Source organism: Cucumis sativus, chromosome 5, assembly GCF_000004075.3.
Source record: "Cucumis sativus cultivar 9930 chromosome 5, Cucumber_9930_V3, whole genome shotgun sequence".
In the NCBI taxonomy this organism is placed as follows: domain Eukaryota; kingdom Viridiplantae; phylum Streptophyta; class Magnoliopsida; order Cucurbitales; family Cucurbitaceae; genus Cucumis; species Cucumis sativus.
Genome location: NC_026659.2, coordinates 20,999,196 through 21,026,932, shown reverse-complemented (window position 1 = coordinate 21,026,932; position 27,737 = coordinate 20,999,196). Strand labels below are relative to the sequence as shown.

Sequence of the window (27,737 nt, the reverse complement as noted above, 5' to 3'; positions counted from 1 at the left end):
ATATTGTTCCTCCACCTCAAGAATCTAGAAATAACGGACTCCCAATAAGTTTTAGATTCAATCGGACTCCCAACAAGTTTTAGATTCAATCGTAGGATTTATTTTAGAAAATAGATGTGAATTATTAAAAAAACGGTTGATTAGGAAACCTTATGAAATATAAATTTATATTTAAAATTTAAAAGTATTTAAAAAATAGTTTTAAGGAAAATATTTCTAAATTGTTAAAAAAGTTTAAGAAAGATTTCAAAATTAAGTCAAATAGAAAATAATACACAATATAGAATCAAATATATCACACAGTAAATTAAACAAATAAGATACCATTTTTATTACTTTTTAAACATATATTGAAGATTGATCTTGGACTCTCAAACAACTGATTTTCTCACTTCAAGAATTTAGAAATTCAGATTTCAATATATTTCTAATTCCATCTGAGTTGTGTAAGAACGATAAAATGTAAAGACAAATATGAAAGAAAAAAAAACTAATTAATTAATATAAAATAATAGGGTAATATTGTCTAGATAAATTCAATGTAAAATGTAAAGAAAAATATGCATACATAAATTTAAGCACATATAATAATTATAATAATTATTATAATTGTAATGTAAATAAGTAAAAATGAAAAAGACATAATGGCAATAAATAAAATAAGGAAAGAAAAAAGAAAAAAAGGAAAATAATTTATAAAGAAAGAAAGAAAAAAAAAGAGAGAAATGGCGGCACCATAAATTATTATATAATAATAATTATCAATTAATAATAATAATAATAATAATTATTATTATTATAATAAATAATAATAATAACAATAATAAGGATAAGAATAAGTAAAAAGGAAAAAACTTAATAGTAATAAAATAAAAGTAAGAAAATAATAATAAGAAAAGAAAATAGTAATACTGAAAAACAATAATGAAATAACTGTAAATAAAGAAATAACTGTGGATAAAGAAACTAAACATTTTCCTTATGTTTTTTTCTATATTTTAGAGAGAAAAAATGTTAAAAGGATTTTTTTTTAAAAAAAATAACGATAATAAAAGAGAAACAAAGTATCAAGAAAATAATAAAATTAGAGAAAAAAAATAAGAAAATTACTTATCAACGAGGTAGTGCGAATCATTGAAAATAAATCTCTATCACACACAACCTCCAACTAAATTTATTTGAACATGATATTTGATTTGTTTAAGATAAAAGAGAAAAAAATGTAAAGATAATAAGATAAATAATGAAATTTTCTTCCTACACACTCCTTCTATCAAATTTTTTTTCTTTACAAACTTTCTTCATTTATCAAATTTTCTTCTCTGCAAAATTAACCAAAATTAAAAGGTTGAAAAAAAAATTTAATAAAAAATTATTATATTATTATTTTGAAAAGTTCAGTAAATAAAGAAAGTGGACAAATACAGTTTTGAAGAAAAACAAGAAAATCAGGTTGTAAGGCACACTGTTGAAATCGGTTCGAGGGACCTTCACTGACTAGACTAACTCACGGAAAGATCACCGTAGATCGCTCTGCCGGTCTCAACTTCACCACCCTTAAACAACCTGGTAATTCTCTCCTTTTCTTCTTCCCTTTTTCTACCTATGATCTTCAAATTTCTACAGAAATTGCACTGATTTCTCAGTTTGCTATAGTAGGATTTCCTTTGCCTTCTGTTTTGTTGTTCTGTTACTCGGAAAATGTAGCGAACTGCATGTCGCGGACCGTTTTAGGGAGGAAATGGGTGCTTCTCGTTAATTTTTATATTTTGTGAGGGTTTTTAGGATGTAAACGTCGTGCAATCCTGCAAGTTTTCGTGAGTATACCATTTCTCTGTCAAATTTTAAAATTTTTGCTGAAGTTTTCTTGTTTGCATCTTGAGTGCAATGTTTTGGTTGATCCTGTCTGTTATTTTAGTTGGTTTCTTGAGGTTACATATAAAGTTTCATCAAGCAAACTATTGAAGAGAAATAACCAAAGATATAAGAGGGGGAAGACTAATAGGATACAAGAATTTTAATAAAAAGGGAAAAAAATAATTAGGGTAATCATAATTTACATAACTACTCTTGGCATTCCAACACACATCAAGCCCACAAATTCTAACACTTCACCTCAAGTTGGAACGTAAATGTCAATAAAACCCACCTTGCTAACACAAGAGTCCAAACTTTGTCTGAAAAGCCCATTGGTGAAAATATCAACAACTTGTTGATTTGAGGGAATGTAAGGAATGTATATGCTACCATTGTCCGATCTTTCTTTAATAAAGTGTCTATCAATCTCCACATGTTTTGTTCTATCATGTTTAACTGGGTTGTTACAATGCTAATAGTTGCCTTGGTATCGCAAAATATTTTCATAGGCACCTCATAATCTTGACCAAGAAGATAAAACCTTTTGTAGCCAAATCTCCTCACATACCCCCAAACTAATACCTTTGTACTCAACTTCAACATCGTTTCTTGTCACAACCCTTTGCTTTTACTCCTCGAAGTTACGAGATTGCCCCACACAAAAATATAGTACCTAGAGGTGGATTTTTTGTCAACAACAGACTCTGCCCAGTCAGAATCAGTATAAGCCTCAATAAACCTTCTGTCAGTCTTCCTAAACATCAACCTTTTACTAAGAGTCGTTTTCAAATACCTCAGAATTCTGTTCCTTGCCTCCAGGTGTTCCTTGTAAGGAGTCTACATGAACTGACTAATGGTACTTATAGTATAGGAGATATCTAGTCAAGTGTGAGATAAGTAGATCAACTTCCCCAGCAGGTGTTGATATTTTTCTTTATCAACTGGAACTTTATCAATAGAATTTCCCAATTTAGCATTGAATTTTATAGGTGTATCAGCAGTTCTGCATCCCATCATACCTGTTTCTATTAACAAATCAAGAGGGTACTTTCTTTGAGATATAGAGATACCTTCTTTAGATCTGGCTACCTCCACCCCAAGGAAGTACTTTAGATTCCCTAAATCTTTAATTTCAAATTCATCCCTCATATTCTTTTTTAGTTGGACAATTTCAACGGTGTCATCTATAGATAGCACAATATCATCAACGTAGACGATCAACATAGCAATCTTCCCGGACTTGGAGACTTCTGTAAACAGAGTGTAATCAGAGTGTCCTAGATTGTACCCTTTGGACTTGACAAAGGTGGTGAACTTGTCAAACCATGCTGTCAGTGATTGTTTCAACCCATACAAGGATTTATGAAGCTTGCAAACCCGATGGTCAAATTGGGCTTCAAAGCCTGGAGGGGGACTCACATAGACTTCCTCTTCTAAATCTCCATTTATGAAAGTTTTCTTAACATCTAGCTGATATAAGGGCCAATTTTTATTTATAGCAACAGACAGAAGGATCCTAACGGTATTTAACTTTGCAACAGGAGAAAGAGTCTCAGAGTAGTCGACCCCATAAGTCTGAGTAAATCCTTTTGCAACTAACTTGGCCTTGTATCTATCAAGAGTTCCATCTGTTTTGTACTTGAGGGTAAACACTCACTTACATCCCACGGTTTTATGCCCCTTAGGAAGAGCACAGAGCTTCCAAGTCTTGTTCTTTTCAAGGGCTCTCATCTCTCCCATGGCTATAGCTTTCCACTCAGGACACTCTGAGGAAATGTGGATATTCTTAGGTATCGTGGTGGAGTCAAGACTGGCTGTTAAGACTCTCAACTAGGGTGATAGGTTCTTGTAAGATACATAGTTACAGATGGAGTGCTTCGTGCAGGACCTGATACCTTTCCTCAGCACAATAGGTATGTCAAGAGACGGATCATACTCATCAAAATTACTTGAATGATCTTGTTTAATCTCATCTCCTGCAGTTTCTGCCATGACCTAAATCTCATCAACACTGCCCCTTTCACTTGTATCTTCAGGAACAACTATATTGGACTTGTCATTCTCACCCATTTTATTGTCAACATATGAGTCAATAGATTCAGTCATACCTTGATCTTGTGATGGTTCAAAATCTTGGATTTTAGCCAGCTGAATGGTAGGGGACCCAACTCCCTTTTTGAGATTCTCCTATAGTAGGTTATCTAGGGAACTTGGTTTGTTGGTAAGACCGTGTTGTAAGGATTGGGGTTGGGTAAGGTTACGAGAGTAGGACTAGTAGATCTAAGGGAATCACACAGTTAGGCTATTTATTTACACTCTCCCCCTGAAGCGAACTAACGGGAAAGAAAGGACGATCCTTAAGGAAAGTGACATCCATGGAAACATTTATAGCCCTGTTGATGAAGAGGATACCCAACGAACACACAAGCCTGAGCCAGAGGGGTGAACTTGGTCTGGTTAGGGCCATGGCTATGAATGTGGGTCGTGCACCTGAACACTCGAAGGGGAACCTCAAGAATGAAACAGGTAGAAGGATAAGACTCCTTGAGTATTCTAATGGGGTCTGGAGGTGGAGAACACGATATGCCGTCCGATTAATAAGATGAGTTGCAGTGAGGACAACATCGTCCCACAGATAGGATGGAACAGAAGTAGACAACATAGGGAGCTGGCTACTACCATAAGGTGGTTTTTTCGCTCGTCAACTCCATTTTGCTGGGGAGTGTACGCACAGAAACTCTGGTGGACAATCTCTTTGGAGGACATAAACTCATTAAGGGTATGGTTTTGAAACTCACGACCACTGTCACTTCGTAAATTGCAATTTTGATGTTGAACTGCATTTCTACGGTGTGATAGAAGTTTTGGAATGTGGAAGTGACCTTAGATTTGTCAAAGACGAGGAAAACCCAAGCAAGGTGGGTATGATCATTAATTAAGGTTACAAACCACCGTTTTGTGGAAGAGGTAGTAACCTTGGAGCGCCCCCAAACCTGTGGATAAGGGTGAAAGGTTGGGTTGGTTTATATGGTTGTGAAGGAAAGGAGGCTGATAGACCCCCTATCATACACCAATATAGTAGAAGGATGAAGAAAAGTTAGTTAGTCTGTTAGTCGAGTAGTTAAGAGTCAGTTAAGTCGGGTAGTTGAGAGTTAGTATAAATAAATGCTAAGGAAGAGAGATAAGGAGAGAAGATTTTAGTGAGAAAGTGAGTTAGGCTTGTGTGCACCTTTGAAAGACAAGGTAACAAAGGAGCTAGAGTTCCGAATTGAGGCATTCTCAATTCGGTAGTTGAGTTCACTAAGAGCGGTTGTCGAATACTATCAATAAAGTTTACCTTGATATCAAGTGTGGGTTCCATTATATTGGTATTAGAGCGTGATCATCCTGGGCAAGCGACAAAAGATGATGAAACAGATGGAGGAAATGTTTGAAAACATGGAGCAAGAAATCGCAAACATGAAAATGGACCTACAGCAATTGCCAGAGCTCGAAACCAAAATGACGAAACACATGGAGAAGATCGATGTACAAAACGAACTGAACACGCAGCAGCAAAAGATTTTGAAATATATTGAGAGTATGATGAAAAATTCATCTTCATCAACACCAGAATTAGAAAAGGCATCCAGCAAAATGGAAGCGAAAATGTTGGAATCAAATGAAGAACCGAATTCAAACGAGAAGGAGGAGGGTGATAAGAGTAGTGACCGAAATAAATTCAAGAAGGTAGAAATGCCTGTGTTCAATGGTGAAGATCCAGACTCTTGGCTATTTCGTGCCGATAGGTACTTCCAAATTCACAAGCTGACGGATTCTAAAAAAATGACGGTTGCAACTATCAGCTTCGATGGACCAGCATTGAATTGGTACAAGGCTCAAGAAAAACGGAAAAAATTCATGGGATGGTCGAATCTATACCAGAGGTTGTTGGTACGATTTCAATCAGCGAGGGAAGGATTGATATGTGGCCAATTCCTGAGAATCAGACAAGAAACCACGGTAGAAGAATGCCAAAATCTGTTTGACAAGTTAATGGTGCCATTATCCAACCTGCAAGATTAAGTGGTTGAACAAACCTTTTTGAATGGGTTGTTACCGTGGATCAAGGCAGAAGTCAAATTCGGCCGAACGGTCGGTCTAGTCCAAATGATGCAGTTAGCACAACTCGTGGAGAACTGAGAGATCATTTGTAATGAGGCTAATATCCAAGGATGCGCATGAGGTAATTCTTACTATTCCAAATTTTTGAAATCTAAACCTAGGGTGGGAGTAACAGTGAGAACAAAGGTAACACCACGTTACCTATGAGGACCATCACTTTGAGAGAAGTAGGGCCAGGAGAAGCAAAATTAGGAAGGACCATCAAAGAGGCTGAGTGTTGCGGAATTTCAGGCTAGGAAGGAGAAAGGCCTATGTTTTCGTTGCAATGATAAATTTTCTCATGGCCATAAATGCAAGGTGAAAGAGCAGAGGGAACTCATGATGTTTGTAGTCAAGACCGACAATGAAGAATGGGAGATCTTAGAAGACTTGGAGGACACAAAAAAGAAACTGAACATGGTAGAAGTGGCAGGGGATGACCAGACTGTTATAGAACTATTTGTTGGAATCTGTTTCTTATTTTCTAAATATTTTTCTTGTTAGAATCCAAGAATGTTTATGGAAATATTTTCCATATTTTCCAAATCTTTTCCTTTTTTATTCTCTTGTATTCTCTATTTATTCTCCCTTGTACCTATTGTATTATTCATTAAAGAATAATAACAACAAACAATCGTGGTTTTTCTCCCGGTACTTGGGTTTCCACGTAAATTGGTGTGTGCTCTTTGTCTCTCCTTTCAACATGGTATCAGAGCCTAGTAAGCCCAAACAGGTATTTGGTCCAAGATAGGTGAACCCAAAGAGACACCATCTTGAGGGGGCATATTGGAGATATTAAGTCTTACATTGGAAAAACCAAGAGGACTCATATTCCATATAATATAGATGAGCTACTCCTCTCATTGCCAATTGGTTTTGAGATGGAACCCCATACTATCAAATTTAATATAGTATCAGAGCAGGTGGTCCAGGGAGGTCCTGTGTTCAAGCCCCTGCATTGTCATTTCCTCCCCAATTAAAATCAATTTCCACTTGTTGGGCCTTTCAAATATTTCAAGCCCACAAGTGAGGGGGAGTGTTGGTGATATATAATTAAATTTGCCTTCAACCACCAACTTAAGCTTTTGGATGAATTGGTGGTTTAATACTATCCATTAACTCAGTTGTGGGATTATCTAACCTAGGCACTACGAAGGTCAAAGGAAAGATCAAAGAAAGGGAAGTAGATTAGTAGTGATTCTGATTGATTGTGGGGCTACCCATAACTTCATCTCTAATCACGTAGTAGAAGAGTTACAACTTGCAACTAAAGATACCTCACACTATGGGGTCCGGCACAACAGTGAAAGGCAAGGGGATTTGCAAAGCAGTAGAAGTAGTATTGAGTGGATGGAAAGTAGTAGCCAACTTCCTACCATTGGAGTTAAGAGGGGTAGAGGTAGTATTGGGTATGCAGTGGTTGTATTCCTTGGGCATCACTGAAGTAGATTGGAAGAACTTGACTATGACATTCATCCATAAAGGCAAAATAGTAGTCATCAAAGGAGATCCTAGCTTAACCAAATCCAGGGTCAGCTTGAAGAAAATGATGAAAACTTGGGATAATTCTGACCAAGGATTCTTAGTTGAATGCTGCGTCGTTGAAGGAAGACTAGTAATAAGAGAAGAAGAAGAAGTATTGAAAGTGGAAGAATCAGTAGCTGTAGTTTCAAAGAAATACGAGGATGTGTTCACTTGGCCTGAGAAACTACTACCAAGAAGAGAAATTGAGCACCACATCCATCTGAAGAAAGACATTGACCCAGTAAACGTAAGGCCATATCACTATGCATACCAACCAAAAATTGAAATGGAGAAACTTGTAGAAGAAATGCTGACTTCAGGGATAATCCGGCCCAACAACAACCTGTATTCCAGCCCAGTGCTATTGGTAAGGAAGAAAGATAAGCTGGCGGTTCTGCGTTGATTATAGAGTGTTGAACAACGTGACAATACCAGAAAACTTTCCTATCCCGGTCATTGAAGAATTGTTCGATGACTTGAATGGAGCATTCGTGGTTTTCAAAGATCGACTTGAAGGCAGGATACCACTAAATCCGTATGTGTGGAGAAGATATTGAAAAAACAGCATTCCGTACTCACGAAGGTCATATGAGTTCATGGTCATGCCGTTTAGACTAACCAACACGCCATCAACATTTCAGTCCTTGATGAATTCAATATTCAAGCCATACTTGAGGAGGTTCGTGTTAGTTTTTTTTATGATATTCTCATCTATAGCAAGGATTTGGAAACACACTCAACAGTTGGGGCTAGCCTTGCAAGCACTGAGAAAGAACGAATTGTACGCCAATCGAAGAAATGTAGCTTTGCCAAAGAAAGGGTGGATTATCTAGGGCACATCATATCAGGACAAGGTGTTGAAGTGGATCCTGAAAAGATACGAGCCATCAAGGAGTGGTCAGTCTCTACCAATGTTCGAGAAGTAAGAGGCTTTTTAGGTTGATTGGCTACTACAAAAAATTCGTGCAACATTGTGGTTCTTTAGCAGCACCATTGACACAATTGTTGAAGCTAGGAGGATTTAAGTGGAATGAAGAAGCTCGTGAAGCCTTCCTAAAGTTATAGCAAGCTATGATTACTCTCTCTGTACTGGCATTACTTGACTTTAATGTCCCTTTTGAAATAGAGACAGACACATAAGGATTTGGAATTGGAGCTGTGCTGATTCAGTCCAAACGACCAATTGCATACTTTAGCACACACTTGCAGCAAGAGATCGGGCTAAGCCAGTGTACGAAAGTGAGCTGATGGCTGTGGTATTGACTGTGCAGAGATGGAGGCCATACCTGTTAGGAAGGAAATTCCTAGTGAAAACTGGCCAACGTTCCTTGAAATTCTTACTAGAACAGAGGGTGACCCAACCCCAATATCAAAAGTGGATAACTAAGCTTCTAGGCTATTCATTTGAAGGATTGTATAAACTGGGATTAGAGAACAAGGCAGCTGATGCATTGTCAAAGATGCCATCTACTATTCATCTAAGTAGTCTGATGGCACCAACCCTGATTGACTTACAAGTGATTAAAGAAGAAATGGAGAAAGGTGAGCACCTGAAGGAAGTCATGACAGAAGTAGAAAAATGAGAGGAAGGCCAATGGCAAAAGTATTCCATTCAACAAGGGATGCTGAGGTATAAGAGTTGACTAGTCATTTCGAATACCTCAACTTTAATTCCTACAATCCTCCATACGTATCACGGCTCTGTATTCGGAGGACATTCAGGTTTCTTATGAACCTATAAGAGATAGCAGGAGAATTACATTGGGAGGGCATGAAGCAAGTGATAAAGAAATACTGTGAAGAATGTCTCGTGTGCCAAAGGAACAGGACATTAGCACTATCACCTGCCTGATTGTTAGTACCCCTAGAGATCCCGAGCAAGATATGGAGTGATATCTCCATGGATTTTATTGAAGGATTGCCTAAATCAAAGGGGTTTGAAGTCCTCCTTGTTGTAGTAGATTGTTTGAGCAAGCATGGGCATTTTTTACCAATAAAACACTCATATACAACCGAGACAGTCACAAAATTATTTGTGAAAGAAATAGTTCGATTACATGGATACCCCAACTCTATAGTATCCGATCGTTACAAAATTTTCTTAAGTAACTTTTGGAAGGAGTTGGTCAGGATGGCAGGAACAAAGCTAAATCGAAGCACAACATATCATCCCCAATCAGATGGTCAAACGAAAGTCGTTAATAGAGGAGTGGAGACATTACTACGTTGCTTCTGCGGGGAAAGACCAAAAGAGTGGGTTGAGTAGCATATAAACTAAGACTGAGGCATACCTGACGGAGTAATAGATCCTAGTATGGATTGATTACGATCATTTTGGTTTTCAGGGAGTCCAAATGGTTGGAAGGTTCTAGCAGATTCACTCACATGCTCGCCTTGAATTCTGTTTGTTGTTTGGAGGACGTTTCTTACCTCATTGGAGACGACCATGTAATTTCTAACACTGTTTCTTTGGTGTGTCATTGTTTCTTGCAATGCTCACAGATAGGGACAAGTTTTCCGTTCTTCTTCTCATTGTCATGAGTGGAGGACCTCGCACAAAGGCAGAGGAATCAATAACGGGAGTGGTTAGGATATTCATAGCACTCGTACAGTCCTCCTCAAGGCAGCCTTCAGAATAGACCTCCATCAAGGAGGAAATAGGTCTCTGGCCCAGTATACGACCACAAACTACATCGAACTTGGAGTTGAGATCAGCAAGAAAGTCATATATTTTGTCAACCTCTTTAAGTCTAGAGTGTTGTATGCCATCACTGGGACTGTTCTAGACAATCTCTCTACAAAGATCCATTTCCTACTGAATGAGGGAAAGTTCGTTAAAATAGGATGTTACATCCATAGTCCCCTATTTGCATTCGTGGACTTGTTTTCTCAGTGTGTAGAGGCGAGAGGCATTCCGACGCTTCGAATAAAGTTTCTGAGTTATGTCCATATATCATTAGCAGTTGCAGCACATAACAAGGGCTTGCCAATCTGTTGATCCATATTGTTGATTAGCATGGACCAAATGAGGCAATCCTCCCCTTTCTAGAAACTTCCTGAGAATCACTTGGTGGAGGTCGAGGTACCTCTTCTGTCAGAAAGTCAAATTTGCAGTGCCCCTTAAGGATCATTTTAACAGATTGTGACCAAGAGAAGTAGTTTTGTCCATTCAACTTCTCCCTTGCAAAGACTCCTTTATTTTGTGCCACAGAACCAGATATGTAAGTGGAAGACAAATTAGGGAATGAAGTTATCGGATTCTTGAAATACATTGGCAAGTTGGTCAGAATGCTAGGACTTGGTGTGTGTGTAAGGACTCCAAAAGCTGCAAGTTCTTGTTGAAATATAGCCAATTGTTATTTGGTGGTATCCTGCACTCTTGGTTTGAATTGGGCCGAGGACTAACCAACTTCGGATTTTGATTGGATATGGAGGTTACCAACACCAAGATGATAGTGGGATAGGGTTTCTGGTAGGATAGTGGTGAGGGAAAGTTTGGTTTGTGTTGATTTTATGGAATTAATCTATATCTCTATTAAATAATGAATGAAATATAGATTAATTCCATAAAATCAACATGGTATCAGAGTTCTAGGGTTTTCGCCTTATTGAATTCTAGCCTTCACATCCCGTTTGATCTCTGCCTCCGTTGATAATTCATCAACGGAGGCAGAATCATCTCCCATTAGCTGAAGCCGCCCCTTAGATCTGCAAATTTGCCGTTGTCGTTGCACCTTCCCTTTGTCACTCATTGCTGTTCAAATCTGCCACCATCCAAACCCTAGAAACCCCATTCGTTTTTCACTAGCGTCTGTGGCGGCCATCTCCTTCATAGTTCTTCGTCCGACCTCTTGTTTTTCCGTTAGCCAAGCAACCGATTGAACCTCTGTCAGTTGAAGCCGAACGCCCAGCCGAAGAGTTTCAGTTTTTTCCGTCATCCAAGAAGCTCCGCTCGCCGCTGCGTTTCGTTGTCGTTGCTCCATCTCCTTACGCTGTCCCAACAAAACCATGAAACCCCATGTCCTCAGATCCTCGCGTCTGCCTCCAATCTGTTCCAGATCTGTCTAATTTCGTTCAGACCCATCCTTCATGTCTGCCTTCAAAGTTTAGATCGAAGCCCAGATCCAACGACGCCTCGTTTCTGTTTTTGTTCAGATCCGCTAAGCCTCTCTGCTCCATTCAGTTCAGCTTCCGTTCTGTTCTCCCCAGATTTCCCGTTTAATTTGATTCTGACTTGCTCTAGTTTAGTTCGTTCGGTTCCATTTTGATCCGACAAAACACTTCTGTCCAATTCCGACCCTGTTTTCGTCCAGCTTTGATTCTACTTTGCTTCAGTTTTGCTCTTTCATTTTGCTCTTTCTGTTTTCGTCCAATTCCAAGATTGATGAACCCATGAAGGGGTACCATTTTAGATTGATGAACCCATTAAGAGGTACTGTTTTGAGGACATGTTGAGGATCCCATATTGGACAAATGGAGGGACCTCACAATGTTTATAAGATATATGTGAAACTCCTCTTATTGCTTTTTGATTTTGAATTGAAACTCCATGCTATTTGATAGTCGGATTTAATCATGTGAAGGTGTTAGGCCACCAATCCCGATTCAACATTGATGGAGGAGTACGATAGCTAGTTTGGGGCTGGAGTTGGTTTTGCGTCAGGGAGGAGGGAGAAACCACCCATCAAAATGTTTTGCAAGTGAGGGCTATACATTGGTATGTATGGGAGAGTAGGTTATTATGTTTTTATACTTTGTCTGTAGAGAATTCTCAGAGAAAAGGGGAGAGCTTACTAAACTTCTCGAATTGGCTGGGAGCTTTGCACTAGCTCATGGTGTGTGGATAAGGCTTAGAATTGAGTACGTGATGTTGCTTAAATCAAAACTGATAGAATCTTTTGATTTGATTTTTTTTAACCGACCATATGTGATGTTCTCATATTGAGTTACATGAAAATTCTTACTATCAATGTTCAACATGTAGGTGGTATGGAGAACCCAGGTCTAAATCACCCTCCTGAAGTAGATTCACTGCCAGATGGTTTTGTTGAAAGCTCTGCAGAAACTCAAACACCTTCAACACAGAATTTTGAAGAAGCAAAGCCATTAGATTCCCAACGAAAAACTTCACCAGAATCTGATTTTTCCGATGGTCAAAGGCATGAGATCATGGAAAATGTTGAAATTGAGAAATGTAGTTCAGAGAATACTCAAAAGTTGGAAACTTTAACTGTTGCTTCATCTGAAACAGAAAAATTTAATAATTTGGAGAGTTTGGAAAAGACAGCTGGTAAGGGTTGTATGGAACTAGCAGAAACTGACATTCTTAATGTAAAAGAAACTTCTAATGAGGCTGCAATTGACGAGTCTGGCGGCAGAAAATTAAAAGGAGAAGCTCAAGGCGAGTCTCAAAGTTCAGACAAGGGTGCGTTTATTTACCTTGCAGCTCACACTCTTTGTTATTATTATTGATCTAAATCAGAATACTGATGAACTAATATAAACATGGCCTTCCTTTGTTTCATCCTTCTTTTTGCTGGATAAGAAATAATTTTATTCAAGAATGTGGTAGGGTGCTAAAAATTGTGTGCTTAGGGAATGGATGTTCATGTTAATAAGACTAGAAGAAGTAGAGAAATGCAGCAATGCTGAGACTAGCATGTGGGAAAATAAAATTTGAAAAGGATGCCAAAAGAGATCTTGTCCTTCATGTCTATGAGGCAGTTATCAATTAGCAAATATTAGAAAATTTAGTTTTGATTTTCCAATTAACAGACTTAGAAGAGACGAAGTTTATGATTATATCTACTTAATCAGAAGAATACAGAGAACTCTCTTAAACAGAGCTTAGAAACAACTGCTTGACTGTTTATTAATACAATTGAGACTAACTAACTGACATATAAACTAAACATAACAACAACTGGTTACGAAGAAACTTTGTCTATTTTGTAGAGTTGGAGTCCCTCCATTTAGGTGGACTCCTTTGTGGGTTAGTCTTTTGTATGCCTGTGTATTCTTTATTTTTATCTGAATAAAATTTTCATTAAAAAAAAATGAACTCTCTAATATCAGTGACATAGTAGAACATTTATATTGTAACATCAACCCGTTGTTGGCTTCTTTCTCATGGATGCCAAAAAGTGGCTTGGAGTCTTTTGTTTCAAATACAGGAAGGGTAGGCACTATCACCTACCGTAAAATACACGGCCGTCTAATAATTAATTTGTTTAGTCTTGTTTTCCGCAATAACTGTGGACCCATTGGTCATAGGGGTAAGCAAAGTGTAAATGCCGTATTTGAGGTCACAAGTTCAGAAAGTCACCCATCTAGAATATGAAACGTTCTGGAAGTTTTTTGGATGAGTCGATTTCTGGAAGATGGTCTGAGATGTGTAAATGAGCATGGAGCTCACATTTTTGCTATACCTATTACCAAAATCTATTTATTACTTCTTTCAGCCACTGGTGTAGGGTTAGATGCATCAACAGCACATGAGAAGGAAATGTCTGTGACAAAGGTTGTTCAAACTACGAAAAATGTGAGTAATTTGCATTGCTTCCTTGGTTAAGTTGCATTTTAGCATGGACATTATTTGTTTTGATCTTAATTTTGTATTTGTTAGCTTAATGCTAGATCTAGGAAATTAATGCATCCTGTCACTTCTTTGATAAACAATACCGATTCAATGTGCCACCCAAAGTACAATTAAGTATTCACCAAAGTGAGCTTAGCTGAAGGATAATTGGCATGACCTATCATCCTTGAGGTGGTGGGAGGTTCGATCCCCCATCCCCACAATTGTTGTACTAAAATAATTTTCAAATTAGCTCTTGAACTGGACATCAGGAGTAGCTTCTTCTTTTGTCGTCATCTTCTTCTTATTATACATATCTCTGTCCTCCCCCTACCCATCAATAAATTTTATCGTGCATCAATGTGAAAAGACCTTTGATAGTTTTATTGTTGTAGTTAATAATGGCCTTTTCATTGGATTGAAATGTGGGTCACTTTTCTCCCCATATTTCCATTCTATTTAAAGGCCATAAATTTCTTTGGGTTACTAAGTTGCAATAACTTTCAGGAAAGTGCTGAACTCAAACGCAAGAATCCAAAGCGTACATTTAAGTCAGAAAAGGAGTTTCTTGAATTTACTTTAAAGTATCAGCAAGTTCTTGCAGAAAGAGATTCAGGCAAGTAAAGAAGTGAACAAATGAAAATTTTCACTTTTTCAATACTGTCTGTTTTTCAAGTTCTTTTTATATTTATTCCAGATGATAATTCATGTGGGCTATTCATTTTGTGCAAAAGGTTGGTGCATAACAACAAATTAAGCTCTACTGTCTGTTTTTCAAGTTCTTTTTATATTTATTCCAGATGATGATTCATGTGGGCTATTCATTTTGTGCAAAAGGTCGGTGTATAACAACAAATTAAGCTCTATACTACCTGCACTCTAGAAGACAAGACTAGTATGAACTTTGATTGCTATTAGATTTTCTGGATGTTTGACAATTGTTTCAAAAAATCAAAAGGATTTTTCATTTATAAAATTCTAAGCTGAGTGAGTCTTTTCCCCCCTATATCTTGAGTAAAACCTCTAGCTTCAGTTCAGATTGAAAGTGAAAATTTTCATTTTAGCCGACCGCAATGAAAAGTTGCTTGTATATTTTCTTTAAAAGTCACCTTTTTGTTACTTTGTTATAGTATCAAGCTGAAAATAATCCACAATGCTGCAGTTTATATCGGTCTTATGTTTGGTCACTGAAGAGTTTTTTGCAATTTGTCTTTTCAGATTCTTTTTTTTATAGTATTATAATCCCTGTATTCAATTATTTAGAGGTCAAGAAAACTTTGTGGGATTTATTGACACTTTATTATATTATTATTTCATTTAGGTGAAAGATTTGAATATCCTGATAGCAAAAGAATATTCTGTCATCTGTCATCTCTCTCTCTCAGAATTTTTTTTTTGTTCTTTCATATTCAAATTGGATGCATTCTGATTGATGCTTAGTTTTTTAATGCCATGCTATGAATTTATAATGTCCTCATTTTCTATGCACAGCTATTGTTGTCCGGGACAAGTTGGAGTCACTATGCAGGGAGTTACAACGTCAAAATAAAATGCTAATGGTATGATCTACGTATTTAATCCATGCAAAGGTTAAAGTTTAATTCCACCTCTAGCCTCAGTTTTGTGATTTGGAATGTTTTGGTATTGACGTATTGTACTTCTATTTTTTAATATTTAGTTATCATGCTTTGATAAATTTATAAATTTGGTTTCCGCATGTTAACTATTTGGTTAATTTGTAACGAAAAACTAATGTCACTGTGGAAGTTAACGTGACCCTTGTGTTGAGTGTTGTCACTTGAAGTGTATGGTATTCGCCAGGCATGTACGTGGAAGTAAGCTTGTTGCATGCCTCTTTTAGTGGGCAAACACAAAAATAGCAATCAGGAGCAGGATTTGGTTGTTTGGACATGTTCTCTTTGATGTCATGTTATCTAAATTATTTGTATAACCTAAATTTAATAATAAATTTGTAGGAAACTAACTAAAAGGTCATGGGTTCAATCTATGACAGCTATCTACCTAGAAATTAATTTCCTATGAGTTTCCTTGGCACTCAAATGTTGTAAGGTTAGGCAGGTTGTGTCTTATGAAATTGGTCAAGATGTGCATACGTTGGTTTGGATACTCACGGATATTAAAAAAAAAAATGTGTAGGAGAAATAAAGAACAGTACAAATTACTTGGTTACAAACAGTACAAATGTATGAGCCCAACTATAGTGTTGATTTCATGCTTAGATATGTATTCTTGTCTATGACCAAACAATCAGGAGTGATGATTTCATGATTAGAACTCAATGATATTCAATAACTAAAATCACTTCAAAGTAGGGACATCCTGATTGCAAAAAAAAAAAAAAAAAAAAAAAAAAAAAAAAAAAAACTACACAAAATTATTTTGTAATTACAACCAAGATTATTAACAATTGGAGGGCTCTTATTGTTTAGTATTTTTTTTGGAGGGGGGAGGTTCCTCAACCCCTCACCCTTAGGCTGTCCTCTGTTTGTTGCTTATATAAAGAAAAAAATAAAAGAAAAGTACGGCAACAAAAATGATCTTTTCAAATAACTTTTAAACTTAAGTTTTATAAGGTTGGTTTATCCCAAGCAGTTTTTAAAAACAATATTGGAAGGTCATTTCAACAATGGCTTAGTGAATGAGTTCTTTATTATCTTTTGGAAGGTTGAAGCCTTGACGGTTGGATCTCCAATACCAAAACTAGAAAAAAGAAAGAAAAAACAAAATAAATTTTGAATATACCCTCAAAGTTGGTTCATCTTGTACTTGGGTTTTTGCAGTGATCTTTAGATATTTAATTCATCAATGAAATGGTTTCTTGTCCAAAAGAAATATATGCTCAAACTGTGCCTCAATCACCGTCTTCTCTCCAATTTTCCTATATCATTCTCGATTATTACTTTCCTCTATTTCATTTAGTTTCTAATAATTAATAACGGCTACGTGAATTGAACACAGGACGAATGCAAACGGGTCTCAACTGAGGGTCAAAGCCTCAGAACAGAATTATCAGTTAAGTTTCAAGATGCAATCAAGGTATGGTTTCGTTTGAGTAACTTGATCAGGAACTCCATAAAATAATTAGATAATCTAATGGTTCTTAACTCACTTTTCCTCCAGTAGAATTGTCTGATGGATTTGAGGCAACAATTCTAAATTCTGATTTTCAATTTTTTGCCAGCTGCAGTTGGTTACAGTTTCTCTTTTGTCTAACAATTTGGATTATTTCTGCAAATACTGAAACACTTGTGTGCAAGAAAATATTGAATTTTTTTTACTAAATACTAAGTATTTATACACTGACCATCCCTTATATTTATATTAATGGAAAGATTTCTTCAATCTCTCCCCCCCCCCATCGAGAGAGAGAGAGAGGAAAAAGGAGTAAAATGCTACACTGGCTGGCTTTTGATACCAAGTTAAATTTAGTGGAATAAATTAGTTTGTATTCCAATGCATAACTGTTGCTCTCTTATGTAGGAAAAAGACTCAATACATGAAAGGAAGGAATAAAATAAAATCACCAAAGGTGATAATGATGGTTTTGTTTCTGTGTTTTAGCTATTGTATGGTGAGTTTCAAAAGGTAAGTTCTCTCTGTTCCCTCTCTCCTCTCTCCACCCCACTCCTTCCAATCTCCCTTCTCCGGCAGCCATGTTTTTTCAGCAGTCCTCTCCGTTAAGTCTCAGAGATCACCATGGAGGTGGTTAGCTGTAAAATTGACCGGTCACACAACTGCATTTGTGCCAAAGGAGATAGTTTCTTTATTGAAGATGTAGAAGCTGGCAGAAGCATCTCTCTATCCGTTTGCCAACTTAGATGGATCTGGTCAGTGTTAACTGATAGATCTTATCAGTTTTCCGGTAGGTAGACACTTTAGGAAATTTGGGGATATCGATAGAGGCAGATTGAGAATTTCAAAGTTTCAAGCTAAGTTGGGTTGGATACTGAGCTGTGATCACTGGCCATATTCAGGGATCTCTTCAATATCAGAGTGTGCTTAGGTAGTGAGAAGCAAGGTTGGAAGTTGTTTTGCTCAGTGCTTGATAAGTTTGTCGAAAAATTGGATTATGCTACAAGGTTTTCTAATAATTCCCTCCAGATTCCTCCTCTGAATTTGAATGGGAAACTAAGTTATGTTGAAATGGAAAAATCAAGTCTTTCCAGTTCCCCTGTTCAAAGACCTAAATTTAAGGTAACTGACCAGATTCCTAGTAAAAAAAAAGGAAGGTTCAAAAGTCAGTCCATCTTCCCTCTTCAAAACAGAAGCATTGGCTGATTAAGAATCATGAAGTTGGGAAAATCAATTTTGAAAATTTATGGATTATAACAAAATTATTTGCCTCAGATGACCCGAAATTGATCCATAAGAGGTTGGAAGCTTTTTTCCAATAAAAAGTTGTTATAAATCCTTTGTATGATGAGAATGCCTTCACTAGCATTAACCAAGAATCAATTTTAGATCTCATCCATGAGGAAGGAAAATGGCAAGCCTGGGGGAATTTTCATCTCAAATTCGAAAGATGGGATAACTTGAAACACAGTCGGCCACTCGTTCAAAAAGGCTATGGTGGTTGGCTCAAAATTAAAAACCTTCCCTTGGATTATTGGTGTAGAAGTACCTTTGAGGTCATTGGGGATTATTTTGGAGGTCTCTTAGATATAGCCTTCGAAACTCTAAATTTAATTAATGTTAGTGAAGCTCGGATTCAAGTTAAGAAGAATTCTCGTGGTTTTATGCCATCCATGATTGGAATCACTGATCTAAAGAGAGGAAATATATATCTTCATTTTGGAGATTATGAATTCTAAACCATAATATTCCCCTCAAAGCCCCTAACTTACGAGATGATTTTAATAACTCTCTTGATTGTTTGAGGATTAGAGAAGTTTTGATTGATGAAGACTTTGCTCCCTCCGTCTTTCCATTAGTTCAGAAAATCCCGAAATTAGTGTTTGCATCTCTACCTAGAAGCAGAAATCCATTTGAAATTCTGAAAATTTTTCCGACCATCCCACCGGCACCGGTGATGAAAACAGTGGCCGGAAATCAGGTTAAAGACGAATTGAATGTACAAGCAACTGAAAGCCCCCTTTTTGAATTTTGCTAAACCCAAGTCAGATAGCTATTGCAAGAAGGCAGCAGGGTCCACTTCTAGTGATCCTGTTTTTAATATTCCAGTAGTCGAAGAGTCCTCTTTTGAGTCTTTAAATGAAAAGAATAAAAGAATAGGGGCCCACTTCAATAAATCTTTGAGTTGTAACGAATTTTGCCGAAGCATTTTGGAGGACAACCCATCAGACATTGCAAAAAACGTTACAAAACGTTTCAAACTCTCATTCTTCTCTTTTTGTTAGAACAGGGGGACCAACTTTCTTCAGAAGTGGGTATTTTCAACTATTCCAAGTGTGGCAAAGACAGTAAGTCCTCTCATATTCCAAAAATTCTTAAGCACTATATTCGCAAGCAAACCTCCTTCAACAATGTGTGGACTGCCTTGCTAAAATCTGAATTAAATGGGGTTTGCGACCTTAAAATTCCCCCTTTGGACTTTTTTCGGAATAACACCATCAAGCATTCAGTTTCTGCCAATAACCCGGATCTTTTGGAAGTTTACAGCTCTAAAATCCAGGCCCCTGAGAGTTTTTCCAGGTCAGTAAATAGCACTTCTCCTTGGAAGTGTCTCAACATTTCAAATTCCTCCACCTCCATTGCAAAGACATCTTGTCAGCAAGGCTCCCCATGCAAAGCTGATTTAACTCCTAAAGACCAGCCCGAAATTTCTCACCTATCAGTGTTAGTAGTGAAGAATCAGTTGATCTTAGTGAATTTGACCCTAAATTAGATTCAGAAATTGAAGGGACGGACTTATATGTTTTGTTTAATGAGGAGGGTTTTCTCACAAATAATTTTTCTCTAGATTTGTCTAAAGAGTTGATGTCAATATTAGTGATTTGTGGAATTATTCTGGCCTAATTTCGAAGTGCAGCCATCCCTATCCTTCTCTCGGCCATAATGAAGATTGTCTCATGGATCACTAGGGGCTTAAATGATTCCTCTAAACGTGCAGCATTAAAAAATTCACCATAATCTGCAATCCATATGTGTTCATGATTCAAGAGTCTAAGAAAGATAGTTTAAATTCGGTTTTCATAAAATCACTGTGGAGGTCCAAGGTTCTTACCTAGAATGTGGCATTCTGGGGGAAGTCTTGTCACATTTTCTTGGCTGGGAAAAGATTTTCTTTCTAGTGAGATCCTTTATCACATTTTTTCTGTTCTGTCTCGTCTCTTCTTTTTGCCGGGAAAGGATTTTCTCCTTGTTCAACTTAGTTTGGACTTTTGATCGCTCTCTAGGCACTAATGTGGTTCAGCTGCTGTCGGGTCTGATTTTTCTCAAAAATCTCGCATCATTTGGGTAAATTTGTTAAAAGCTTTATTTTCAGAATTATGGTTTGAGCGAAATCAACATTCTTCCATGATAAAGCAAAGTCAGAGCAGAAATCATGTGTGCGGTAGATCTTAGTGCTGCAGCTTGGTGTTCATTTAAAAAAGGAGTCCGTTAATTTTTCCATTCAAGTTATTTACCTCAACTGGAATGCCTTTCTTAATCAAGCCTAACCGTTGCTGGTTCATTTTCTCTGCATTGTAGTTCTCTCTGTCCGAAGTTTTGAAGCTTTGAAGTTTTGACCTTGTTTAATTTTATTTTGAGATTGTAATTGTATTTTGGGGTTTTTTTTCTGAATTTTCTGTTTTTTTTTTCTGGACCCTTGTAATAGGCTGTTTGTTTTTAGGTTGCTCCTCTGTTGGTTTTGTTTTGCTTTGATATTTACTTTCTTGGGGATATGATGATTGACGCTATGGGGGTGTCAACCTAGTTGAGATGTCCCGTTTCTATTTCTTCTTTATTGCTCTCTTTGTATAGTTATCTTGTACTTAGAGTTCTCAATAATAAAAAGAAGTTTTGTCTCCATTTCAAAAAAATAAAATAAAATCACCAAATATTTTACCGCTAATTATCTAACTTAAGATTTTTCTTGGCCAAGTAGGGGAATGTATTTATTGAATTTCTTGAGATTTCAAGTCTGAGGACAAGTTAATATTAGTAGGATGAGTTGAGTGCTTGCAACTTTACCAGAAAGTGATTTACAAGGAAAGGAACTCAACAATGGTATTGAGCGTGTTTGGGATACCATACCTTCTTTCTTCTTTTTTTATTTAGGGTTCAACCTTCTGTTTTTCCTTTCTTCTTTACACTTTGTGTTCATAGAATTGATAATGCTTCCTCTAAAAAGGAATTTTAATGATAAGCAAGCATTTAGGGTTTCTTTGATAACAAATTTGTTTCTAGTTTCCTGATCGTAATTTCTCATGATGATTGTTACTTTTTTCTTTCTCATAAATCTTACAAATTTAAGGCTTCATTTGCTAACAATTTCATTTTTTTTGCAAAGGTAACAATTTCATTTTTAGTTTTTAGTTTTTGAAATTATACTTTTTTCATTTCAATTTCTTTCTATAGATTTCACATTTATTTAAGAAACATTTGAATTCTTAGTCAAATTCCAAATATTATATGAAAAATTATTTTAAATGACAAAACATTTGAAAAAGTTTACAATATATAGCAAAATATCACAATCTATCTTGGTCTATTGTTGTCCATTGAATAGACTAGATATTTTGTGATCTTTTATAAATATTTTGGTTTATTTTGCTATATTTGAAAATAGTCCTATATTTTAAACTACTTTTCTTAGTTTTCATATCTTTCTCTGGATTTTGAGAAAGGAGATATCAAAACAAAGAAACGTACGGGGGAGAGTAGTTTCTAAAAGTTTATTTTTTAAAAACCACGTGTTTATCAAATGAGGCCAGAGTTTAAAATACATAATAAATATAACATTAAAAAATTCATATTTAATTTTAAAAACTTATTTTCATGTAATTTTTTGCATTCTTAGTTAAAAGAAATTACAAGAAAGAATAAATGGTTCCCATAGATACTTCTTCTTAATGTTATGAAACACAATTTCATTTTTCTTCGTTAAAATAAACTTAAGAAACAAAAGTGGAAATGTTACTGAATGGGTCCTAAGTGTGCACGTAAACTGATATTGATGAAACTTGACAGGCAAGTCTAAAGTTGGGTTAAGAGAATGACGTTTCTCTCTTTGTGCTTGTTATTGTTTGTTATTATATTACTCCCGTTGATTATATTTCTGCATTCCTTCGACAGGATGTTAGCAAGAAGCTAGAAGAGCAAAAGGATGAATGCCTTGCACAGCTGAAAGAGAATGAAACGTAAGGCGAAGTACATTGCTGAGAATATATTTGATGCTAAAATAATTAACATAAACGTATTTTGTTTCTCTTTTTTTTTATTTTTATAAGAAACCAGTATTGTGCTTCTTGTTTTATTATTATTATTTGCTTCTTATTTGCGTGAAGGCAAACCTAGAATAAAGTGTACAGCCATAACCTGGAATGACTGCATGTCATCTTGATCTTACTATTTTCTAAAAGTGACAATGGTGTTACCGTTTTGAGAAAAAGTAAAACTCCCTCAGTACTTTTTTTCTTTTTAAAATAAGAGAGACTACACTCTCGGAGTAATGAGAAAAATATGATAATTGTTGGTGTAAACTATAAAAGTTGAATTGCATGAGAGAATCTTTGAGGACTCGAAGGACTGAATACCCTGGTCTGTATGCCCATGGGAAAGGATTGGGATAACGCAATAGCTCTTATTAATTGGAAGTTGACATAATAAAATCTACAGAATCAGGAAGTAATAAAGCAACTGAGGCATTTTTTAGGGAAAAGATGTTTATGAGCGAGGGGACTTTATTTGAAGAAGGCTTCAGCCTATCCAGTGGGTTTCTTGAAACCCACAATGCTCGTTCCTATCCAAATTGAAAATGCACTAGAAATCAGTTAAACAAAGAGAAATGGAATTTCTAGGATTTCTTTGAGTGCAACTAGACTCCCATATTTATACCAACCATTTTAGAATTCCCATTTATAGTTCAATTTCTTCTTCACCCGTCTCTTCTTCGGCCAGAATCAGAAGTAGATGGGGTCAAACGAAGTTCCAAAAATCAGAAAGCAGTGCATCCTTTCATTACTTTCCCAAAGCATTTTGTTAGAAGGAGAAGGATGGAGGAGATAGCCAAGAAGATTTCTTTCAAGACAAAGATGTTTTCAGATTCTAATCCATATGTTTTAGAAAATAGTGTCCATTCTCTTTCATCAGCTTGTTCTAGCAGCTCCAAGCTGTTTTAGAGGCTAATCCAAATTTTTTGGAAGTTAGTTGCACCCAAATTTAAGCTGCAATTCATCTAAGGAAATTTCTCATCGTCCTAACGTTACTCAATTTAAGTATTCTGAGTTCTCTTTACCCAACTCCAAGGTAAAATTTCTGATAGGCTCTCTGAGCAAAACTCCTCTCGATCAATCCAGCAGGAAAGGTGAGCCTTTTTTCGACTCCCCTTTCACGTTAGTAGTGAGGAATTGGAGCATTTGGATAGGTCAACTGAGCTTGAAAGTCAGAAACATTTTGGGCCTCCAGAAACATATCAGTGCCCTGTTCATTGTGAGAAAGAGCCAGGTTCCACAAATTTGCCTTCTGCTACTCATTCTTGTCCCTAGTCTTGCGAAATACCAGATCATTTAAAATCAATAGTTGCTAATTGTGGAATTATTCTAATTTGATTCTTCCGCCATTTAATGTATTCCTCCTCAATGTTGGACCAACTTCAGTCTTTCTTGGATTGCCCTTCATGTGTGTGGCAAGTAAAGCCTTCATGCCAATGCTGAAATAGTGGAAGAATTTTTTGAGCTTCCTCTGGATTCTGGAATAATGTGGCAAGGCAGCTTCGAGGCAGCCGGTTGCATCTTCTTGCAAGTTTTTACTTTCAAATTAGTTCTTTATGAGAGAATTTTTCATTATGCTTTGTATTTAAATTTCTACAGTTATGGTTGTGTTTAGCTTGATCTCTTTTGTTTGGTGTTTGTTATTTAGCTTTTGTTGCAGCTGTAGACTGAATGTTTCTCTTTTCTCTTGCTCTTAATATAATACTCTTGTACTTTGAGCTTAAGGCTCTTTTATTAATAATAATTTAAGAGGCCTGCCTCTGTTTAAAAAAAATCCAGACGTTTTAGAAGAAATTTGTTCACAGATTCAAGCTCCCAGTAAAAGTAGCAGATCAGAGGCCCAAAAATCTCTCCCTCCACAATTTAGGTACTCAGTTTTATCATTCCTCAATGCAAAGTTGAAACTTCAAAGAGAAATTCTAGTTCACACTCCAATTGATCCAGATCCATCTAAGAAGAAAAGAAAACCTGAATTTTCAGTGTAAGCAGTGAGGAATTTGACCAGTTTGAGAAATCAGATGAAATAGAAAAGCAGAGATCAAAGGAACCAATAGAAGTTGATTTGAATGCTCTGTTTCAGTATGAAGAAGAACCAGCAGTTGAAAAACAAAATTTGGATTGTTTATCTCAAGCTCAGCTTTGTGAAGTTCCAGCCCATCTGAAGTCATTGGTGAGCTTGCAGTCTGATTATGGGCTAATATCCAGCAGCATTCTTTGTTAGAGTTGTCCTGATTAGATGCCAATTTTCAATTTTCAGCTTCAGCAATAAGATTGGGAACTGTTTTGAGAAGCTTATTATTTGAAAGGAAGTTCTTTTTGGAATGAGAGTTATATATATATATAAAAAGAACCACAATGGATGTGCTTTCTATTAGTGTAAGCATTGAAGAGATAGAAGAGAGCGTGCGTTAGGGGTTTTTTTAACAAAAGGAAGCCGTTTCACTAGTCATCCTTGAGTGAGAATTTGGTAATCTATTCATGGAAGTTTTATCATCAAAAGGTGTTGTCAAATGGCCTGCCCTTTCATCTTGGGCTTGGATATATTCTCCTCAAGGGTGTTGATTTAGTTATATTTCAGAAGTTTTGGCAGCAGCTTGTCTGCTCGTGTAGTTAATGAATTTTTTATGGTTCAGATGTTCTTTGGTTGGTTTCGAGTTATCTCAGCTTCTTCATTCTTGTCCTCTTGAGCTGCATCTTCTTCGAGCTCTTCAAAGATTACTTCTCTCATGTTCATGGACCTATGGTCCATTAGGGCACTTTTGTTTCCTTTCCCAACATTTTATTTGTATTGATTGTTTTCTTATCAGTTGCTGTTTTGATTGTTTTTCTGCCCTGTTTTAGAATCTGATAACCTCTTGGCCCTTGTTTTGTTAGTCCGTGTATTTGGTTTTTGGATTCTTTCCCTCAGATATTCCAAATCTTTGTATAACACTCTTGTACTTTGAGCATGTCTCATTTCATTATATTAATGGAGAGGCTCTTTTCCGTGCAAAAGAAAAAGTATTCCCATACTTACGAAAAATATCTTGTACCGCCAAAGTCTTAGGCTCTAGTGAATACTGGGAGAAAAATTGGGTTGTTCTTTTTGTTTTCAATATTTTTTAGAGTGGCATTTTTACAGTCCTCTCCTTTGATGAATATATCTCCTTGCTTAGCTTCCTTTCATCCTTATCCTTGAACCTGTCTTTGCTATCTTTGAGCAATTAGTATACAATAGTTTCTGAAGTAATCAATATCAATGTTTTAGATTCTCCCTTTCACTAACGATTTAGTTAATAAGGAATTGAACTATAAATGTGGCTTTTCTTTCTCTTTGTTTTCCAAAATTTTTGCATACCATGTCCAGCTTAAGGAATAAATTGAAGCAGCTTGTTGATCAGTTTTCTCTTTCCGAACAGCAATTTGCACAGAAGGTAAAGTTTACAGTTTTGCCTCTGAGGCTATGGCTTGGATGTTTAACTATTATTTTGTACGACTGAATTGATTCATAATGTTTTGTACATTAACACAGTTGAAGCAGAAAACGCTTGAACTTCAGCTTGCTGATCTGAAAACTAAGCAATGTGAGGAGAAATTGATTCAGGAACAAACTCAAATGAAAGTATATGCAGAGCAAATTTCACATTTATTGTCAACAGAAAAGAATCTGCGTTTACAACTAACAGCTGATGGAGAAAAATTTCAACAGTTCCAAGTAGGGCTTTAGTAGTGTTTTAAAAAAAATTAATTTAGAAATATATATTATATAGATGACAATGACATCTTGTTATGACATTTATAGAATGATTTACCAAGTTAACCTAATCTTAATTTATGTATTGACTAATGTTGCAGGATGCATTAGTAAAGAGCAATGACGTATTTGAAACCTTCAAACAAGAAATTGAGAAGGTGTTCAACGCTCCCCCCACCAACCCAACGTCTTTCTTTCTGGGCATAGATCTCCAAATGTTTTATTATTGCATGATACACTTACTGAAGCTGCTATTCTACATGTGCTCATCTCCCCTCAATTCTTCTAAAAAATAATATATGCAGATGACGAAATCCATCAAGGAACTCAAGAAGGAAAATACATTCCTGAAGAGCAAATGTGAGAAATCAGATGTTACTCTTATTGAGCTTCTTGATGAGGTATGTTTACATTCACTATAATTTTATTGTACGCTTGTTTGGCAACACCAAACAGTAATAATGCCTTGTTTGGAAAACATTTGCTTGTTTCTAATTTAAATAATAGATCAAAGAATTTTGGTTGAGGCACCTGGAAAAGATTAAAGCAATTGCATTTGAAATGGCTATTCATTATAAGTTCATGATTTTGGAAGAAAATGGCATTAGTTCTAAATTACAAAACAGCCGATTTAAAGTGACAGAAAAACGTTCAAAAGATAGCTATCTAAAAATATGTTCGTTGGATAGCCATCTTGTAAACAAACCCTAGGAAGTCAGTCGATTCATCACATGCTTAGTTCTGTTTTCAGCAGAATTTGTGCAGATGTATGCTCGTATTATTACCGTATTGAGTGAGTTTGATCTTCTTTCCAACTAGTTGTTTTGATATTTAAACCTCTAAACTCGTTTCTTGTTTGAATGGTAACAAATTCAGTCATTTGTGGTTTTGACTTCCATGGTTCATTAATTGAATAATACGCTTCATCTAACTGCCCCGCGGACATAGTCAGATTTACGCGCACTGAATCACTATATAGACTAGTCTTTACATCAACCATATTGTTGGATTTTGAGTGAACTCTGGTTGAGCAGCGGGAGGGCTTGAAGAAACAGCTGGAGAAAACGAAGAAACAGAAAGAAAAGCTTGAATCCTTGTGTCGATCACTTCAGGCGGAAAGGAAGCAAAGTTCCATGGGAAGCAATACCTCTGATTCAGCTTCTTTGTGAAGTCTACCCTATTCTGTAAAATATGATTTGCTTGAGAGGATTTCAATACACTAACTCCTATAATTCATTGTCTTTAAGCTGAGGAATTAGTTATCTTGTTATTTTAAGATTACCATGTCCATTACTGTCAGCTTTTCTAGGATTAAAAATGAATTGTATTGCAGAAAGAAAACGAAAAAGCAGAAGAAAGTCTCTTGATTCTAATGAACCTGGATTGAGTTGAAGCTGAGGAAAGTAACATTTTGTAAATTTCTATTTGAGGCTTGACATATTGAGCTCTTCCCTGTGTCCAAATTTGAACTTTTGGAGACTAAATTTTGATTTCTTTACCAAGAAAA

General features: G+C 36.3%; 1 protein-coding gene across 5 annotated transcripts; it reads left to right on the top strand.

Annotated features, from left to right (window-relative positions):
- The first annotated feature begins 1,412 nt into the window (after positions 1–1,412).
- On the top strand, positions 1,413–27,737 carry LOC101212394 (alpha-taxilin). Of its 5 annotated transcripts, none has more exons than XM_031885347.1 (13): positions 1,426–1,569; positions 12,108–12,241; positions 12,509–12,949; positions 13,986–14,065; positions 14,609–14,717; positions 15,593–15,660; positions 17,081–17,158; positions 22,361–22,425; positions 25,844–25,910; positions 26,009–26,191; positions 26,332–26,388; positions 26,536–26,631; positions 27,265–27,737. In XM_031885347.1, exons 3-13 carry the CDS (start codon positions 12,514–12,516, stop codon positions 27,397–27,399), a joined length of 1,374 nt encoding a protein of 457 aa, XP_031741207.1. In that variant the 5' UTR covers positions 1,426–1,569; positions 12,108–12,241; positions 12,509–12,513; the 3' UTR covers positions 27,400–27,737. The 5 variants fall into 5 exon arrangements, with proteins under 5 accessions (XP_011655316.1, XP_011655315.1, XP_031741208.1 ...); XM_031885346.1 differs by having other exon boundaries at positions 12,108–12,384; XM_011657014.2 differs by lacking the exon at positions 12,108–12,241 and having other exon boundaries at positions 1,413–1,569; positions 13,998–14,065.